Below are 21,615 nucleotides of genomic sequence, written 5' to 3'. Positions count from 1 at the left end.
GCAACGCCTCATCTTCACCATGGATATCCAATCCCTCTACACCTCCATTCGCCATGACCAGGACCTCCAAGCCCTCCGTTTTTTCCTCTCCAGACGTCCCCAACAGTACCCTTCCACTGACACTCTCATTTGTTTGGCCGAACTGGTCCTCACCCTTAACAATTTCTCCTTTGAATCCTCCCACTTCCTCCAGACCAAAGGTGTAGCCATGGGCACACGTATGGGCCCCAGCTATGCCTGTCTCTTTGTTGGCTATGTAGAACAGTTGATCTTCCGTAATTACACCAGCACCACTCCCCACCTCTTCCTCCGCTACATTGATGACTGCATTGGCGCCACCTCGTGCTCCCGTGAGGAGTTTGAGCAATTCATCAACTTCACCAACACATTCCACCCTGACCTTAAATTTACCTGGACTATCTCTGACACCTCGCTCCCCTTCCTGGACCTCTCCATCTCCATTAGTGACGACCGACTTGACACTGACATTTTTTACAAACCCACTGACTCCCATAGCTACCTGGATTACACCTCTTTCCACCCTATCTCTTGCAAAAATGCCATCCCGTATTCCCAATTTCTCCGCCTCCGCCGTATCTGCTCCCAGGAGGACAAGTTCCACCATAGGACACACCAGATGGCCTCCTTCTTTAGAGACCGCAATTTCCTTTCCCATATGGTTAAAGATGCCCTCCAACGCATCTCGTCCACATCCCGCACCTCCGCCTTCAGACCCCACCCCTCCAACCGGAACAAGGACAGAACGCCCCTGGTGCTCACCTTCCACCCTACAAACCTTCGCATCAACCAAATCATCCGCCGACATTTCCGCCACCTCCAAAAAGACCCCACCACCAGGGATATATTTCCCTCCCCACCCCTTTCCGCCTTCCGCAAAGACCGTTCCCTCCGTGACTACCTGGTCAGGTCCACACCCCCCTATGACCCACCCTCCCATTCTGGCACTTTCCCCTGCCACCGCAGGAACTGTAAAACCTGTGCCCACACCTCCTCCCTCACCTCTATCCAAGGCCCTAAAGGAGCCTTCCACATCCATCAAAGTTTCACCTGCACATCCACCAATATCATTTATTGTATCCGTTGCTCCCGATGTGGTCTCCTCTACATTGGGGAGACTGGGCGCCTCCTAGCAGAGCGCTTTAGGGAACATCTCCGAGACACCCGCACCAATCAACCAAACCGCCCCGTGGCCCAACATTTCAACTCCCACTCCCACTCTGCCGAGAACATGGAGGTCCTGGGCCTCCTTCACCGCCGCTCCCTCACCACCCGACGCCTGGAGGAAGAACGCCTCATCTTCCGCCTCGGAACACTTCACCCCCAGGGCATCAATGTGGACTTCAACAGCTTCCTCATTTCCCCTTCCCCCACCTCATCCTAGTTTCAAACTTGCAGCTCAGTTACTGTGTCCGACCTGCCTATCTTCTTTTCCACCTATTCACTCCACCCTCTCCTCCTTGACCTATCACCTTCATCTCCTCCCCCACTCACCCATTGTACTCTATGCTACTCTCTCCCCACCCCCACCCTCCTCTAGCTTATCTCTCCATGCTTCAGGCTCACTGCCTTTATTCCTGATGAAGGGCTTTTGCCCGAAACGTTGATTTCGCTGCTCGTTGGATGCTGCCTGAACTGCTGTGCTCTTCCAGCACCACTAATCCAGTATTTGATTTTCAGCATCTGCAGTCATTGTTTTTACCTTGTGAGTAATCAATGTCCAGTGAGTTCTGATAGTTGCCTAGTCAGGCAGTATTTCTGAGAATGAATTCATATGCGAGTGAATTCAGTTGAAAACAAAGAGTATAATTCTTGCAGTTGGTGTTCTTGGGACACAATTGTAGTGTCCCTACCTCTGAGCCAGGAGGCCTCAATCAAGTTCCACTTGGTTCAGAGATGCCATCATAACATCTCTGAACAGGTTGATTAGAAAACATCAATAATTCTTGTGGACTGAAATTGAGTTCACTTTTCAGACGAAATGCAGAGGTCTCCCTAGAAATCAAGATTTCAAAAGAGGTTGAGACTAGCAACACATTGTTAGCCAAGCCTGGAGTTGATATGTTGTTTTCTATCTTGATGATAAAAGTAGGTTGAGCAAAGAGGCCAAATGTGTAGAATTAAAACAATACAAAAAAACACAATTTTTTTTTGGCTGGTGTTCCTCAATGAGTCCCCATGATTAAGTAAATGACATTGATGCACTGAGTGTGTTGTAACAAATACCAGTGAGGACCATTAGCACCAAATTAGGCATAATGATTTTAATGGTTTTCCTTTAAAGTGAACCTAGTTGAAGAAGACACATTCTCTGTGGCTCCTTTGAGTGGGTTTGGTGAAGATGACTGCACAATGCAAGGGTGACATTCCAGAAGGAGGATGAGTTAGTTTTTGTTCACTGAAAGTTTCTAGAAAGTTCATTCTGTGTCTGACAACCATCTTAAATCCAACAACTGTCCATTTAGAATAAAAATGAACATGGGAAAATACTTTGCTCTTTTTTAAAAAAAAATCTTCATCCTTTCTGGGCATTACAAATACCTTTAACATAATAAAATGCTTCACAGGAGCATTCTAAAACACACCATGTGGTAAAACAACATGAGATACTGATTACATGAGATGATTAAAAGCTTAGACAAAGAGATAGGTTTTCTAAGCAGTATTTTAAAAGTGCTGAGGGATGTAAAGTAGTGTTGGGAGAGAATTCCAGTGCTTATAGTTTAAGCAACTGAAAGCACAGACACGAATGAATAAGCAATTAAAACAGATGTTGAAGGGGCCAGAATTAAATGTGTGCCTCAGATGGTTATAGAACTCGTTCAGATTACATATATGTGGAAGAGCCAGACAGTAATCAGGGACTTGAGATTGGCCTAACCTAGGGAATTAACACAAAACAAACCTCATGAACAAGGAAGCTGTAACTTGGCTTGAAGGCACTAGATTTGTAAAAAGGAAATAAAGCTAATTAATGATGGTGGATGAGCAGTGGAATGGCACCAATTAATTGAAAAGCAGATTTTCAGTCACTGCTCAGATTCATAAAAGTTTTACACTTGAGGATGAATCAAAGGGCTGCTAGTGCTCCAAGAAGGCTTATTGACTTTAAACAAACAAAGGAATTATTGCAGCATAAATGCCACCTCAAAAAAATCCTTAAGTTTTATTTACGATATTTGGATTTGTGTATTGTAGGAACATATCCCTGAATGGCCTCACAATAGTTTCTTGAAGTTCTGACAATTAGTAGTAGTAATTTCCTTATGCTTTCTCACTGCAGAGACATATATCTGAAGGGTTAACAAAGTCCTCTTCGCAGTAACCTGTTTATTGGATTTAATGTGGCCATGCCCCAACTCTCATTCTGTTTAAAAGAATGATTATCATATAGATCAAAGGCTTGCAAAATTGAAAGGAAACATAGTCCAGAGGGAAAGCGATGGACAAGTAGCATATTTACTCCTGGTCATTGCTACGGGAAATATTTGACATAGATGGAGGTGGTACTGAAGCGAAAATGATCATTATCGTCAACCCCCATCAAAATGGAAACTCTAACAAGATTAGAAATTGGTTATTTTATTCAGTGAATTGAAACAAATTATTTTGGGGTTCAAGGTGTTTGCCTAGTTTTTTTCACTATTGGATTTAGAAGTCTTAAGAATATCCACTTTGTATCTGTTGAGTGATAGAAAACATAGACAAATAATCTAAGTAACAAAGAGTGATGGACTTCACAATGTGTCAAATTTCTCATTATCTCAAAGGAGGGACCTCAATAAAAATTCTAGAAGACTTGATCTAGTTAGTATTGCAGGTTATTGCTGACCTGAATACTGAAACCAAACTGAACTGAATTAGGTAGGATTCAGTAAATGCCAGCAACACTTGAGGCAAATTGTAGTTTGCAAGATGTGATGGAAATGGAAATGCAACTAATTCTCTGTTTACAAGCCAATGAATCAGTAAAATGCATTTATCATTAATTTTCTCCATCATCTCCCAAGACAGATGGATGACATACAAGTATCACATCTAATTAATAAAAGTATCTTTATTCAATTACTGTTTACTTTTATTAAACTTAGTAGTTCTTCTGATTATATCTTACAAGTTTAGGGTTTTGACATATGCATGGCCTGCAGTGTTTCACTAATAATATTGTCCTCTGACCTATGGGGTTTGTGTATTTGCTGAAAGTGTCTGAAAATACTGAAATTGGGAATGAAGTTAAACTTTTGTGACAGAAACCGAGTGCTTGAGCAGAGCAAAGTTCCCATTGTGTTACTTTTCTCCAGATTTTAAACACCACATTTGTGTTTACTTTGCCCATCCTGGGGATAAAATGCCATTGTCTGCTTTCTCACAACATTTGCAATTTTACAGTAAATTTCTCATATATCTGTTACACTTACATTTTAGCTGCTGTTGAACTCCCTGCGTTAGCACAGTGTCAGTCAATTGACTGCAAGATACACAATTGGCTGGTCACCATATGTTAATGAATTATTATCCTTCACATTGACAGTATTGGGCCCTACTCAATTTTGAGCTACAAAAACTGATCCATCTACCCAGCTAGATGTCCTAGCCTGATCCAGTTGTTTGTTGTCAGAAAGTCAAAGTCAATGCTTCAAGCTCCACCATTACTGGATTTAGGATTCTTGAGAATATCCACATTAAATCTGTTGAATTAAAAAAAAATGGAGTGATCAAATTCACAACATGCTAAATTTCTCATTGTCTCAAAGGAAAGACCTCAATAAAAAATCTAGAAGACTTGGTCTATTTTATTTAGTATTTCATTTGATCGTATTATCTATACAATCACTTCACCCTGTTGAGAAGCTGTTGTTGCATTTTCTAAAGTATTGGCTTTCTGATACCTCTTGGATAGATGTAAACAACCTTTACAAAAAAAAAGATCTGGAGAAAGAAGCAATGGTTTATGTTGAGGTTTGTCTTGCGCAGTTCTGATGTAGGTCTTGGTGTTCTAGGGGCTGTTCTCTGAGACACACAGTCAAACATCAGCTGTGCCTGGAGGATCATCAGCTGATTGAAAGATGTTCTTTGGCCTTCCCAAAGCCTGTTGGTGTTCCAGTGCAAAGAGTTGTCCTCAATCAAATATTCCAGACTGGTACATTTCCTTGGTCTAGGCCTATGTGCTAAGGGATGCTCAAAAGCTTGGGACAGTCACTGCAAAGGCACAATGGGAAAAGGTCATTGTCCAAAGTCTTTCAGCAATAATGTACTGAACAGCTGAAAATTTATAGAACCCCTTGAGCTGGATGTATGTCGTGAAATAATAAAAAAAACCATCATTGGATAAGAATGAGCATAGATAGTTAATCTTGCAAATTTTGAAATTGAAGTGAGGTACCAGAGAGTGTCAAATATTCAGCTGAGAAAAGTGCGTGTTTTATTGTATCTTCTGTATCATTTGAAATACTTTGTAGTGTACATTTTAATGTTTGACAAAAATATTCCTTTGGTACTAATAGGAATAACCATTTTTCTTCAAATATCAACAAAAACAGCTCATTTCACATTTATGAGATCTTGCTCTGCACAAATTCCCTATTGTCTTTGCCTACCATAGCAATAGCTATTGCAATTTACAATCTATTGGCTGTCAGTGTGTATTGACATGCTACATAAAAACGTTTTTGTTTTGAGATTAACCATTATAATTCAAAAATATACAAAAGGCAATTCATTTCAGGCTAACTTCTGTTTAACATATCTTCCAGTCTGCAAAGAATCCTTGCCTTACAGCAATTACACTCTTATTAATCATGAGTTGCATTCATCTACTGCCTTAAATGGGTTGGGTAACTTAAATAATTTCGATTTTGCAGAGGAATGTTCAGGAAAATAACTCTGACCTATAAATATAACAACACATCCTCTGACAAAAATCACAACTAATGCCTTTAGAGATCCAGTCAGAGGATTATAATAGTTGGACATTCAGCCCTTCCACTTGATTTTCCACTGAGTTTGATCTGTATCTCCCTCTACCCAGCCATCTTAATGCCACAAGTCTTAATGCCCTCCCATAACAAATATTTATTGGTTTACTCAACTGACACCTCATCTGTGTGATTAGGTTAGGGTAGATTAGGTTATCTACACAGTGTTGAAACAGGCCACTCAGCCCACACCGACCCTCCGAAGAGTAACCCACACAACCATTTCCCTCTGACTAATGCACCTAACACTATGGGCAATTTAGCATGGCCAGTTCATCTAACCTGCACATCTTTGGACTGTGGGAGGAAACCCACGCAGACACTGGGAGAATATGCAAATTCCATACAGACAGTCACCTGACGTGGGAATTGAACCCAGGTCCCTGACGCAGTGTGTTCTCAGATGATTGCACAAGTCTCTAAACTACTATTTTGAAGAATACTAGGAGAATTCTTCCCAGAGTCCAAACTTTACCTTTCAGAGAGATCAGGTTATTTAGCTATTAACTCATTGATTTTTATGAGAGCTTGCTCTGCACAAACTAAATACTGCATTCCTCTCCATGATTACTGACTACACTTTAAAAGATGTATTTCAATGACAAGGAACATATTTTAGAATGCCTAGGAGTTAGTGAAAAATACTAGATAAGTGCAGATGGTATTTACCTTGGTAAGTATCATTGACAAATGGGCGAACTAAACCTTCTGTACAAATCTCTGCATTATGTGTTGGTGTAAATACTAAAAACAAAAGGAAATATTACATTCTCAAAATGTTATAAAGCAGTCAAGAAAATGACACACAAGCTGGAAAATATCTATTAACTTCAACCCTTTTGGTGTGATTCCTTCATTAGGTGTATCGGAATGGTCAGAACACTGGAGAAGTTCTCATCTATATTAACATGAAGGCCATAGAGAAAGAGTCAGGAAATGACAAATTCATGATGGAAAGAGTAAGTAGTGTTTTTTTGCTAGAGAAAAGAAACATTTTTAAAAAGTATAAAAATAATAATAATTATTTTCATTTAACCAAACTTACAGCAATTTTTACTTATTTAGTCATCTGGAAAACAGACAGGTCTGGATTCATTGCTGGGACACATTCTACCTTATGTTACACTCCGCTGAAGTCAACAAAATGACATTCAACATCGTGTAAACAACTGTACTGCACTATTCCGAGTTCCCCACTAAAACAAAAGCCACCTTTCCAAACTTTGTTTAGCCTCAATTGTTAGTCAACAGTTCCATACTTCTGAAATTGGTTTGTTTCATATCAATCAATAAAAAACTGAGAAGTCACACTAGCCGCATGCTCCCAATACAATAGGAAACACGTTTCATTGGTCTTCATATCCTCTCAGCATACTTAAGTTACTCCCCTATGACATCTACTCAAAAACATGCCTTGATAAATAATTACATATGATTTACTTATACGTGATGTCCTCCAGAAATATTTAAATAATTTAAAGCTTTAATTTGTGGAACAATAAGAAAATGATGGCAATTTTAAGATCTAAATTATTTCTGTTTCAACTACGCTTCCATTTTTGACTGTTCATATGGGAAAGTAAGGCTCCAAAAGTAGCTGACCTTGGTAATTAAGAATTATAGATTGGTAACAGCACATTTAGCTCATTGTGCACTTATCAACTCAAGAACAATTCAGCTAATCCTATTCCCTCACCATTCTCATGAGTTTGGTAATTCTTTTCATCAAATAATAATCCTTTTGAAAGCTATTGTTGAATCTGCTACCACTACTCTTATACAGTCTATTCCAGATCTTAACCATCTGCTGAGTAAAAGTGGTTTTCCTCACATCACTTTATACTGTTTCGCCAATTACCTTAAATTGGTGACTGTTTTAAAATGGTTTCTCACCAATTACGCAGTCCCAAAATATTAAACTTCCATCAGATTTCTATTCAACTTTCTTTTTCAGAAGAACAACAATCTCAGATCCTTCAGTCTTTCATTCCAGGAGCCATTCTCATGTCTATTTTCCTTATCGTCTGTAACCATTTCATATCGTTCCCAAAACACTGATGCCCAGAATGGGAAATAATACATTTCAACCGTTCACTATAATTTCCACGCTATAAGACTCAATACTCCAGCAACCCAAAATGCTTCATTAACCAGCCCTGCAACTTTTATGTCGACATAACCACTCTTTCTTTTCTGAAATAAAATCCTGCTGTTTGTGCATCCTGTTTAGAAATGGGTATTGGTATTTGTCTCTAATTGCAATCGGGGTTTTACCAACTGTGTTAGAAACCCAATTTGCATATTTAACTCACTGCTCGCTCATTTGTGGAGCTGCCTCATTATTGCTTCGGGTGTTCATGGAACACGTCAATTACTTAGCCACCCATTATTCAGACTGGAAATCAACGACTGGTCGGTTAGTGGCCCTGAATCTTCATTTTTTTTCTCTGTTTGTACGTACATTAGTTTTGAAGGGAAACAAAAACAATATTGGGCAAGTGTAAAGCGGGCAACTGATGATTGTAGTGAACAATATGCAGTCTGTCACCAGTGCAGGAGTAGGGGTCAGACCAATGCTAATACAGTTGCACCACCTGCTGGTTAAAAAGTCTCTGTTCTGGTTTGGTTTCTTACATGATAAACAATTCAATTATTCACACTTGCCGAACACTCTTTTGAACTTAATTAATATGTTAGGATTCCACTTGCACAAGATCTGAAACTATTTTTTTTTCAAATCATTCTTTCCTTTACGATCCTGTCCTAGTTGCTACAGATGATTTGTCAACGGCTCCAGTGCTCATCCGGCTATCACGCTTCAGGTCTCAACCTTAGTCCTACTCGGTTGTTTGATGAAAATGGGCAAGAAATAAAAAATCCCCTTTTCCTTGAAAATGATCAAAAGGTTTGGGTGTCTTACGGAGAAGACTACAGGTAAAATGAAAATGCACTTGCTATCTCTGTGATCTCAGGCTGACCTTCCTTGTTGGTTATCTTGTGGGAACGGAACCATCCCAGGTAATAACTGTTTCACTTCATCCCTGGGATTTTTTTTTCCCCTTTCTGAGGTTTTGTCTCCAGACATACCTGGGGAGTGTGACATCTCTGTCTGACTAGCTTTATCTATAAAGCTCTGTCATAGTTTCTGATGTCTGTTTGTCAGCACCGCGAGAAGGAATTTTTCATGTTTGAACAGTCACCTTAATGATGGCAGATGGAAACACTCCAGGGGGGACAGCCCATCATCTTGTCGTCGTTGTGGGCTGTTCTGACCTGGTCTCCAGCATTCGTGTTTTGTCCACTTTTAAGCTGAAATGGACAGTAATTGAAAAGTACCTTAAGTGAATTTTATCAACCCCTCTGACAACGCAGTCCCTGCTGTTTGTGCTGCTCCCAATACTGTCTTAACCTCTTATGTACCAGTGACAAAAACAAAATAGAATCAAAAATAGATAGGACTTCCATTCCCTATGGGTTTTTTTCTCATTTGTGAGGGACAGAAGTACAACAATGTGTTTCACGAGTTCTTCCATGAAAGACTAAGATAAATCAACTCGACACAAATTAACACAAGACAGCAAATGGCTTGACAAACTGGAACTAAAGCTGCAAATTTGACATATTGGTTTTAAAGACAGGTTTTTGAACTGAATTGAAGCATAAGTTTTCTGGAATTGTGTTCATTTGTTTTCCAAACTTCCAGCAAGTTTTGTTTTAAAACTGATATCGATTCATCTCGATTGAATTTCTACATCCTACTGAAAATGCAGATTTTGTTTAGGGGAGTATTTACAACTAGCAAAGAATGAACAGCACAATTTTTATTTGCATATTAAACCAAAAAACAATCCGTACGGTTTATTTTCATTCTAACTGGAAATTAGTAAATTTGATGTGTCCCATTGTCACTTAGGTGGTAAACTGAACGGGCAGAACGAAACTTGGGTGGGTTTTGTAATGTGCAGACGATACATCCCATAGGTATATCACCTTAAAACTGGTCTCATTGGAAATTTCTTGGGTTGAATTGTCCCTTTCTTAAAAAAAAATTGAAACTGATAAGTTAATTAACTGAGGGAATATGTTAAGACTAAACACTGGTTTCATGAAGGCCATCTCGAAACTATTAGCATCACTGTGGCATTGCACAGAAATGATCTGTTGATAGATTTTGTCATGTTGTAAATGGGAGAGGGACATTACATAATACCTTGAAATGAATGGTGGTGAGCCTTTGAGTAAATGCAAACCTCCATCAGGTGAAGTATTACACCTGACTTATATGAAACATTTATTTATAAACACAGGTTGTGACATTGCATTGTTTCAATCTGGCACTTCTTTCAGTCCTTTTTTCAGAGTGTAGTATGAATGCTATGCCTAGGTGGCACACAGTGCAGAAAGAAATCTGGCATCATTCTCAAGCGACAGGAAGAGGCTGCTTAGACCGAAAATAAAGTTCCCTTAGGACAAAATAAAAAGATTTCATTTTATTTTGAAGTTGACCTCTGTTTGGTTCAGGGCTCACTCCTCCCTTGTCTCCCCAGATGCCTTGTTAGCAGTAGACATGCACAGCCACTTCTTGGAACCTGTCCTATCATTGGCCAGGTGGTTGGCCACATCTGTCCATGCTCATTGGCCATATTGCTTTATGGATAATCATTCCAACCAGATATTTTAAAGAACCACTACTTAAAGTGGTTTAAACCACTACTTTAAAGAACCCATTACCACTAAGCTTAAGATAAGAATTCTTGATTTCTCCCTGAAGCTGTATTAAAGAAATCATAGAATCTCTACAGTACAGAAAGAGGCCATTTGGCCCATCAAGTCCACACTGACCATCTGCAGAGCATCTGACCCCCTGGATACTACAGACAATTTTAGCATAGCCAATCCACCTAGCCTGCACATCTTTGGACTGTGGGAGGAAATTGCAGCACCCACAGGAAGTCCATGCAGACACCAGAAGAATGTGCAAACTCTACATTGGCAGTCACCCAAGTCTGGAATTGAACTTGGTTCTGTGGTGCTGTGAGGTAGCAGTGCTAAGTACTATGCTAGCCTCATGAGCTTAATGTGTTCATTTTTTTTGTTGATGTTCCTCTGGTTTATTTCTAGAATTAATAGAATTCTAGGAACAAGAATCATTGACCACCCTGAATCTTTCTGCCATTTAATAAGGTCATGGCTGATCTATAACTCAACCCTAAATACCTGCCTTAGCCCCATAATTCCTTAATATTTCTAAAAAAAACTTTCAATCTCAATTTCATAATTAATTGACACAAGATCAACTATTGTTTGCAGAGTAGAATTCCAAACAACTACCATCCTTCAAATGTTGAAGTGTTTTCTAACTTCAAATCAGAAAGGGCCTTATCCAATTGTTAGGATACATTTCCTAGTCTAAGATTCTATAACCTGTGGAAATAGGGCACATAAGAAAGAATGTATATATTCTCCTTGATATCTTGAAAATCTCAATCAAAACGCTCAAACGTATAGATTCTAGGGTATATAATCCTTGTTTGTGTCTTTTAAAAAAAAATTAATCGTTGAAATCCAGATAGGTTTGCCCTCTAAAGCCAATATCTCCTTCCTAATTTGTTGTGCAGAGACTGAACACCGTACTCCCAGAACTGGTGTGACAAGGGCTGAGTACAACTGCAGAACAACCTCAAACCCCTGGTATCCTAGTTCACTAGATAGAAAGTGCAGCCATCTTCTATACTTTTCAATTTGCCTTTCTGTCCAAGTCATTTTAACCTGTTTGTGTGGGCCCCAAACTTTTCACCAATTGAAAAGTACTCTGATCTATATTCTAGACTTTCAACTAATGACATTATGATAAATTCAAAAATTATTGGAGTAGCAGTTCCCATTCAATGCAAGGTAGAATTTGAACTGTTTAATAAAAGTAACTTCATTGTAATATATAGTGCATAATGTATTATTCTGCTGCTAAAATTAATTGGATTTTAAATCAGCTAGTCTCTTTAAGTGTACGGGGACTAAAGGTTGTGAATAGACATGCCTTGAAGGTCAAGTAAACTACTTGCCGTTAGACATATGCTAAAATCAGTGATACACTAAAAGCCTGTTTTGGGTGTGACAAATTTGCGTGCAAAACACCTAAAGGGTTAAAACATTTTTCTATATATGAGCATTATTTTTGTACAATGTGTGTACTTCTAATGAAGGGATGGAGCTGTAATCAAAGTTAATTTGTCATAAAAAGCATGGCATAATGTCTAATTTTACAAATTAGATCATGCGTTAATTTGAAAGCTTGAATGGTTCATTTTTTGGAATTATGTATATATTTTTATTCCAATTAGCCACCCATGACAACTATACAATATGTAGTGCAATTATATTGGAAGGAGTGTAAAATAGTCAAGCAAGAGACATACAGTGATTAAAAAAAAATCCTCGGGCATGGTCCTGTGGTAAAATTAATGTAGAAGCCATTGGAAACTTTATAAGTAATTATTTCAATTACTTTGCCATTTAATCAACTTTTCTAAAATTGGGTTTTTTTGGGGTCATTAATTATAAATGCTTGTTTTAAACATATAAATAATTGGAATCAGAGACTGTTAAAAATGATGGAGTTGAATCTTTTATAAAATAACATTTGCATGGTCATTTGAGTTAATTGTCTTAATATTTTTCCTTCTGTGAAATAAAATAAACCTGGCAATTACTTGTTGCTGTCTGTTTTACAGGAGCATCTGCAAACCATTCCTGTGTGTGAGGTTTGACCGGGTAATAGGAGTTATCGAGCAGGACCAGAAGGTGGTTTATAAAACTTCTCTGGAATATAATGGTCCCTTAACTGGCATGGAAAAGTATGATACTTTAACACATTTTAGCCAATATCTCAGACTTCCCTTTTTACATTGAGATACTCTTTTAAATGAATTACAGTATTACATTTAAAAGCCATTTCATAGAGACCCTCTCACTACTTGCATGAAGCTCATGAGTCATGCTTGAATTTGGTCTGGGAATATCTCAAGATCCCTTTACAGAAACATTAAAACATCTAGACAAGGTTTTACAATACTACTGTACTTTTGTAAATGCGAAAGCCCCATTACAAACATTCACAGGGGAGGGTAGTTAGGTAGAAACATTGAAATTATGAGTGGGGTAAGCAATTTGGCCTTCAAGCCTGGTTGCATATTCAGTAATATCATGGCTGATTTGATTGTGATCTCTCCTACACTTTCCAGTCTGTACGTCATTACCCTTGCCTGCCTTGTCTGTCAAAAATCTATTTAACACACTCTTGAAAAAGTATAATAACCCAGCCTTCTCGATTCTCTGTGGAAGAGAATTCCATACTCTAATGACCCTTTGAGAGACAAAATCTTTCCTCATTTGTCTTAAAAGGGACTCATCTTATTTTTAAACTATGTCCTCTAGTTATAGTTGCTCCCACAGGAGGATATTTTTGTTTATATAAATTCATGGGATGTAGGTGTTGCTGGCTAAGCCAGTATTTATTTCCCACTCCTTTTGAGAAGATGGTGATGAGCGACCTTCTTTAACTACATGTTCATAATGTACTGTGCATAACACTATTTCAGAGCAGATCAGAGGTGTTGAGGGTTCACCTGTTATCATGGATAGAGGATTGGTGAACTAATACAGGACAACATTCAGACAAAGGGGGCATTTTCAGGTTGGCAACATGTAACTAGTGGGGTGGCAGAGGTATCAGTGCTGGCACCATAATTATTTACAATACATATTAATGACTTGAATGATGGAAGTGAAAGTGCTATTGTCAAGTTTGCGGGTGGCAAAATAGATGGGAAAGCAAATGATGTGGACGACCGAATCTACAAAGAAGTATAGACCGTATAAGTGAGTGGGCAAAAATCTGGTAGATGAAAAATAATGTGGGAATATATATGAGATTTTGCAATTTGGCAGGAAGCATGGAAGAGCTGAATATTATTTAAATAAGGAAAGACTGCAGAAAGCTGCAGCACAGAAGATATTGGGACGGTTCTTGTGTGTGAATAACAAAAACGTTGTATTCAAGTTCAACTGGTAATAGGGAAAGCAATTATGGAATGTTGGCCTTCATTTCAAAGGGAATGGAGAATAAAATTAAGGAGGTGTTACACATCTGGAATGCTGTCAACAGTTTTGGTCACTTTATCTAAGAAAACATATACTGGCATTGAAGGCAGTCCAGCGGGGTTTCACTAGGTGCATTCTGTGTACCAAGGGAGTTCCTTATTAGGAGAGGTTGAGTAAGTTGAGTTTGTACTGTTGTAGTTTGAATGAATGAGAGGTGACCTTATTGAAATCACACCTGATCTTAGGAGGCTTGACATGTTAGATGTGGAACAGTTATTTCCCTTAATGGCTGTCAAGCTGGGACATTAAGTACATTCAAGGCGGAGGTAGACCAATTTTTAATCATTAAGTATTATGGATACATCTGGAGGGAATTCCAGGAGTTTGAATCTGCAACAATGAAGAAAAGCCCATAATTTCCAAGTCAGCTTGTCACGTGGTTATGAGGGAAACTTGTAGGTAGTGGCTTTCCTTTGCACTTGCTTCCCTTTTCCTTCTAGGTGGTAGTGGATGAGAAGATGCTGTTAGAGTAGTTGAGTTAAAACAGTGCACCATGTGGGTGGTGCACATTGCTGTTACTGTGCATTGGTGATGAAGGGAGAGAATGTTGAAGTTGGTGGATGTTGTGTCCCAAATGGTGGAGAACATTTTTTGTTGGAGCTGTGCTCGTGCAGGCAAGTGATGAGTATACCATCATGTTCCCAGCTTGTGCGTTATAGGTTTTGCAGAGTCAGTAAATTACTCGCCATAAAACACCAAGACTCTGACCTGCTCTTCGATCTGCAATGTTTATATGACTGGTCTAGTTCAGTTTCTGGACAATGTTAACCACTAGAATGTTAAAAGTAAAGGATTCAACGATGGTGATTGGTCCAAGGGGTGGGTTATGGTCAGCCAGGACTGTCCTACGAAATTATTGTAGAGGGCAGGTGAAGGTCAGTTGTGGGTTTCATCATTGGTGGTCAGAGATGAGGGCAGGGGGACCTGGGGGAAGATGTAGGTGACTTATCTCAGGACAAGGCCCTCACATCATCCCTGATGCCACACGCTCAGTGACTTCCCCTACTGCCATGATCACCACCACTTCCGCCCCCACCAGCACCACTCACCTGCATTCTGCTGACACGCACGGCACAGACCCCACTGTCACTATCCCCACCCCCCAGAACCCCGAGATGAACATTACCCCTGTTCATGCCTCCACCCCCATTCCCCCCACCATTACACCCACTCCAGGTACTGGCTCCGACCCCACTCCCAGCTCCACACCCACACCAGATCCCAGCTCTCGGCCCTGCCGAGTTTTCACCATCCCTCCAGACCTCCCACTCACTGAAGACGAACGATCAGTCCTCAGCAAAGGACTCACCTTCATCCCCCTACGTCCACGCATCAATGAATTTAATACACGCCGTGATGTCGAACAATTCTTCCGTCGCCTCCGCCTCCGAGCTTACTTTCACAATCAGGACTCCCGCCCACCTTCCGAGGACCCCTTCGCCCACCTCCAACACACTGCATCAACCTGGACACCCCGCGCAGGCCTATTACCTGCCCTCGACCTCTTCATTTCCAACTGCCGCTGGGACATTAACCGCCTCAACCTGTCTACCCACCACCCCCACTCCAACCTCTCACCCTCACAACGTGCAGCCGTCCAATCCCTCTGCTCCGATCCCAACCTCACCATTAAGCCAGCGGATAAATGGGGCTCAGTGGTAGTCTGGCGCACTGACCTCTACACTGCTGAAGCCAAACGCCAATTCGAGGACACCTCTTCCTACTGCCCCCTCGACCATGACCCCATGACCCCACCACCCCATCACCAAACCATCATCTCCCAGACCATACAGAACCTCGTCACTTCAGGAGATCTCCCACCCACAGCTTCCAACCTCATAGTCCTGGAACCCCACACTGTCCGGTTCTACCTCCTTCCCAAGATCCACAAGCCTGACCACCCTGGCCGACCCATTGTCTCAGCATACTCCTGCCCCACTGAACTCATCTCTACCTACCTCGACACTGTCCTATTCTCCCCTAGTCCAGCAACTCCCCACATATGTTCGAGACACCACCCACGCCCTCCACCTCCTCCAAGACTTCCGTTTCCCCGGCCCCCAACGCCTCATCTTCACCATGGATATCCAATCCCTCTACACCTCCATCCGCCATGACCAGGGCCTCCAAGCCCTCTGTTTTTCCCTCTCCAGACGTCCCCAACAGTACCCTTCCACTGACACTCTCATTCGTTTGGCCGAACTGGTCCTCACCCTTAACAATTTCTCCTTTGAATCCTCCCTCTTCCTCCAGACCAAAGGCGTAGCCATGGGCACACGTATGGGCCCCAGCTATGCCTGTCTCTTTGTTGGCTATGTAGAACAGTTGATCTTCCGTAATTATACCGGCACCACTCCCCACCTCTTCGTCCGCTACATTGATGACTGCATTGGCGCCACCTCGTGCTCCCGCGAGGAGGTTGAGCAATTCATCAACTTCACCAACACATTCCACCCTGACCTTAAATTTACCTGGACCATCTCTGACACCTCCCTCCCCTTCCTGGACCTCTCCATCTCCATTAGTAATGACCGACTTGACACTGACATTTTTTACAAACCCACCGACTCCCATAGCTACCTGGATTACACCTCTTCCCACCCTATCTCTTGCAAAAATGCCATCCCGTATTCCCAATTTCTCCGCCTCTGCCGTATCTGCTCCCAGGAGGACCAGTTCCATCATAGAACACACCAGATGGCCTCCTTCTTTAGAGACCGCAATTTCTCTTCCCATGTGGTTAAAGATGCCCTCCAATGCAAATCGTCCACATCCTGCACCTCCGCCCTCAGACCCCACCCCTCCAACCGTAACAAGGACAGAACGCCCCTGGTGCTCACCTTCCACCCTACAAACCTTCGCATTAACCAAATCATCCGCCGACATTTCCGCCACCTCCAAACAGATCCCACCACCAGGGATATATTTCCTTCCCCACCCCTTTCCGCCTTCTGCAAAGACCGTTCCCTCCGTGACTACCTGGTCAGGTCCACACCCCGCTATGACCCACCCTCCCATTCTGGCACTTTCCCCTGCCACCGCAGGAACTGTAAAACCTGTGCCCACACCTTCTCCCTCACCTCTATCCAAGGCCCTAAAGGAGCCTTCCACATCCATCAAAGTTTTACCTGCACATCCACTAATATCATTTATTGTGTCTTTTGCTCCCGATGTGGTCTCCTCTACATTGGGGAGACTGGGCGCCTCCTAGCAGAGCGCTTTAGGGAACATCTCCGAGACACCCGCACCAATCAACCAAACCACCCCGTGGCCCAACGTTTCAACTCCCCCTCCCACTCTGCTGAGGACATGAATGTCCTGGGCCTCCTTCACCGCCGCTCCCTCACCACCAGATGCCTGGAGGAAGAACGCCTTATCTTCCGCCTCGGAACACTTCAACCCCAGGGCATCAATGTGGACTTCAACAGCTTCCTCATTTCCCCTTCCCCCACCTCATCCTAGTTTCAAACTTCCAGTTCAGCTCTGTCTCATTTACTTGTCCGGACTTGTCCGACCTGCCTAGCTCCTTTTCCATCTATCCACTCCACCCTCCCATCCCTGACCTATCACCTTTATCTCCTCCCCCACTCACCCATTGTACTCTATGCTACTCTCTCCCCACCCCCACCCTCCTCTAGCTTATCTCTCCATGCTTCAGGCTCACTGCCTTTATTCCTGATGAAGGGCTTTTGCCCGAAACGTCGATTTCGCTGCTCGTTGGATGCTGCCTGAACTGCTGTGCTCTTCCAGCACCACTAATCCAGTATTTGGTTTCCAGCATCTGCAGTTATTTTTTTTACCTTATCTCAGGACACTCCAAGAAGTCCAGGGGAAGATGAGTAGAGCCAGGGTCTGGGTAAGCCTTGACAACCCTTAGGGAAATAACTGTTCCACATTTCACATGTCAAGCCTCCTAAGAATAGGTGTGATTTCAACAAGGTCGCCTCTCATTCATTCAAACTACAACAGTACAACCTCAACTTACTCAACCTCTCCTAATAAGGAGCTCCCTCGGTACATAGAATCAACCTGGTGAAATGTCGCTGGACTGCCTTCAATGCCAGTATATGTGACCAAAACCATTCACAGCATTCCAGGTGTGTAAGACCTCCTTAATTTTATTCTCCATTCCCTTTGAAATAAAGGCTAACATCCCATACTTGCTTTCCCTATTACCAGTTGAACTTGGATACTGGTATGCTGGGGGAATAGGTATCAGGATATTGTGTATTTGCAGTTACTGGGTACAACATAATTAACAAGAGGGGAGTAAGTGCTCTATCAGAGGGGTGTTCAAACAGATCACTATTACTCTTGCCTCTCCATGAGCAGTGTGTAGGTCAAAAAAGGGCATAAGAACTTCCAGAGTCAGGAACATGTGAAGTTAAAGGGAGGCATCTTGATAGCTATGTAAGAGGGCTTAATTGAAACTGGGGGCTGAAGGGAGAGTCTGAAGGGCCACTGGGGCCAAGGCATAGTAACACAGAAATGAATGTGAAGAATGTCAGGGGGTGGGGGTGGGCATGGAATTGGTAAGTCATAGATGAAGTGTGAAAGTCACTCACTGTCCTAAATGCTAATTTGAAACTGCACAGTAAGTTCATGAGATGGTTGGAGCTGCATGAGAAGTCAGGAGCAAGTTCTTGTTTTCTTTTGGAAGACAGCACTTTCAAAATTCGTTTTAAGGCACAGCAAGGGGCAGTTGCAACAATCATGCTTTCACTGGCTAAACAACGCGACTTTGCTGTCTTCAGTTCTTGCTTCATGTGGAGGTTAGAGGATGATCTTGGATGTCACATGGTACTCAAATTATTCAGCTTTGAATGCATTTATGGGGATGTGAAATACAAGTCATGTAATCTAGTTTGTTAGTAGAGCCATCTAGTTGACAGGAATCCTGAGAGAACTCTTTCCTTGATGTGTGCCCCTTCAATGCTTTAGAATGCACAGACTGTTAAGCTACCTTGATAAGCTTGAAAATCCTGTTTGACAGCATTTAACTTTGCACTTTGTATAGCTTTTCTGCATGCTGTTGGGCTGTGAGGGAATGTGGATATCTCCCAGCCCTGAATATTACTGCAGTTTCTTAAAGCTCATGCAAAAGAATGACCTTTCCCTTCTGAGATGTGTGGATTCATCACTGATTTCACAGCCATCCATAAGATGGTTATAAGCCCTGAAGAAGGGCTCATGCCCGAAACATCGATTCTCCTGCTTCTTGGATGCTGCCTGACCTGCTGCGCTTTTCCAGCCACACATTTTCAGCCATGATTTCTGCAGGCCAGGCTCTGGCAAATTCCCCTAGACATTGCCTTTAGCACTTACTTCAACCATATTAAAATACAATGCCTTGGCTATATCCTCAAAACTAAGTTTTAAGGATTTGTGATTTATCAGCTCTGTACAGTCAAGGAGTTGGATGGTTGTGAGAGATGAGCATTGCCTGGCAACTGCAACATCTTGCATTGATGGACTGTGTGAAGAGGCTCCTCATCTCTCGTGTGTAACATAAACAAATGCTACATCAAAAATAGTACCACAGCTGACATTAATAATCCACATCAAAATCTATTTCCAGTGCTATAGCCGTCACCTAACCTAAGTGCCTTTTTTTTCTCTCCTTCCCATTACATCTTGGTGCAGACCACAAGTGCCCATAGTTGAGGTGGAGGGAGCCAACTGTGGTTGGCCCTGTGACTTGGATTGTTGGTTCCCAGGCCCTTTTCGGTTTAGAGGGCTCAGGCCTACTGACAGACTCCTGCCCAGATGTAGGCTCATATATCCACTTATATTGCTGCAGACAGAGAGTAGTTGAAGGAATGGGGCACCTCTGGAGTACCTTGAAGAGATTTCTGGACTCTTGCATTTTGTGTTATGAGTTGATGGACAAACTAGATCCCAGTGTAAGACTTGGCTTGATAGATTGTAAGTTTTAATTTATTATATGATTGTAAGTCATTCAACATATTTACACAAGGCTACCAATGATCTTTTAACAAAGTAACAAGTTTATTGCACCAAAGAAAAAACAAAATTATGCACATGTGAGACAGTTTAGAAATATCTTAGCATAATTAGCAAGAGGTCCAACCCAGTTCCTAACAATATCCTTTGCAGATATTCAATTCCACTACATTTCCACTCCGATTAAACTGTTCAATATCTTGCTTAACTGACTCTTGCTAATTTTGATGGCGTAGAGACTTCTTTCCAACATTGAGGTCCTGACTTCCTGATGCCAGGAGATTTCTACAAAGTCTCTCAAACTGGAGATTCCACAAATTAAACTCTTCCACTCTGGAGAGTTCTACACAAAAGTCAAACTACCCTTCAGCAAGGACAAGCATGGTCTTCTGAATAGAGTACCTGATCATTCTGAACTGACCTCAAATTAAGAGTGGTCCCTGACCATTTAGTTTTTTCTTGTAATAAAATTCAGCACTGTATGCACTCAATTCATTAAAAGCACAGAAATCCTGAAAGGCAATTAAATTTAAGGCACATCCTTTCTTGGAGATGATGTTAGTTCACCATTCCAAATGACTTCCAGCTGTCTGCAGGTTAAGCATATCAATTAGGGCTGAGAACAAGGCATTTCATCTGGCAGTCCTGAGTGCCAGAGACCTTGTGCATGTCTCCTGTAAATGACTTTGGATGAGTCTGTATAGACTCAACATATTGTGCTGCCTGATCTAATCTAAATAGAGTACCCAATAAGGTGAAAGTCCCTGTATAGATGGAAAGTTCCTTCCTGGTACATCCTATGAAGATTTACAGACTACCTCAAAGATAGAGATGTCAGTGGGGAATGTATACTGTGTCCTCTTGCTTTGAGGCGCCTCGGTGCTGCTATATAAGAGAAGCAACTAGTCAGAGAAGATGGATAAAAGTTTATGCAGAATATGAATGAGTTGATGTTGGTGGTAATTGGAAAGGAGCATAGCACAGTAAAGTTTATTGGATTAGTTGCCTATTGGTGTCTCGCCATTAGCAAAAGTAGTCCTGGTCATCCGTGGCCTACCTTTTCATAGGGGTGTGATGTTAGTCACGGCCCTGATTGTATTGGCCCCCTCAGCTTGGTATTGGGCCAATTTTTCCTGCAATGAGATAAAGGAATGGATTGAGTATGTAATTTTGCACAAGCATGAGTTACGGTGAGATATGTGGAATGAGTGAGTACCAAGTTCAGAAAGTGGGAACATTTTTAAAAATTGTAGGTAATGAGGTGTGTGAGTGCTTCAATGGATGTGATGCCGGGGTTGTTGTGTGTCACCCTTGGTGAGAAATGTCCAATGGCAGAGTTAATGAGTTAGTATGTGGAAGTAAAGAGAAGATTGTACTTCTTCCTCCTTCAGAGTTCAGGAAATTATTGAACTTCTTGCAGCATTGCTGGCCATCTCTCTCACATTGGAGACTGTTCTAACCTGTGCTGCTATCTCTGTCCAGGCTGACTGGGTCTGAT

General features: G+C 41.6%; 1 protein-coding gene across 1 annotated transcript in view; it reads left to right on the top strand.

The window, feature by feature from the left end:
* LOC140493745 (doublecortin domain-containing protein 1-like) overlaps positions 1–21,615 on the top strand; it is a 621,788-nt gene that overhangs the window by 250,606 nt on the left and 349,567 nt on the right. Inside the window, exons 11-13 of the mRNA XM_072592573.1 lie at positions 6,854–6,952; positions 8,761–8,927; positions 12,725–12,847. Coding sequence (XP_072448674.1) covers positions 6,854–6,952; positions 8,761–8,927; positions 12,725–12,847 — 389 coding nt within the window. The remainder of the gene's footprint in view (positions 1–6,853; positions 6,953–8,760; positions 8,928–12,724; positions 12,848–21,615) is intronic.

This window comes from Chiloscyllium punctatum, chromosome 22 (genome assembly GCF_047496795.1).
Source record: "Chiloscyllium punctatum isolate Juve2018m chromosome 22, sChiPun1.3, whole genome shotgun sequence".
In the NCBI taxonomy this organism is placed as follows: domain Eukaryota; kingdom Metazoa; phylum Chordata; class Chondrichthyes; order Orectolobiformes; family Hemiscylliidae; genus Chiloscyllium; species Chiloscyllium punctatum.
Note: the sequence above shows the minus strand (reverse complement) of the source record. Positions and strands in the feature narration are given on the sequence as shown.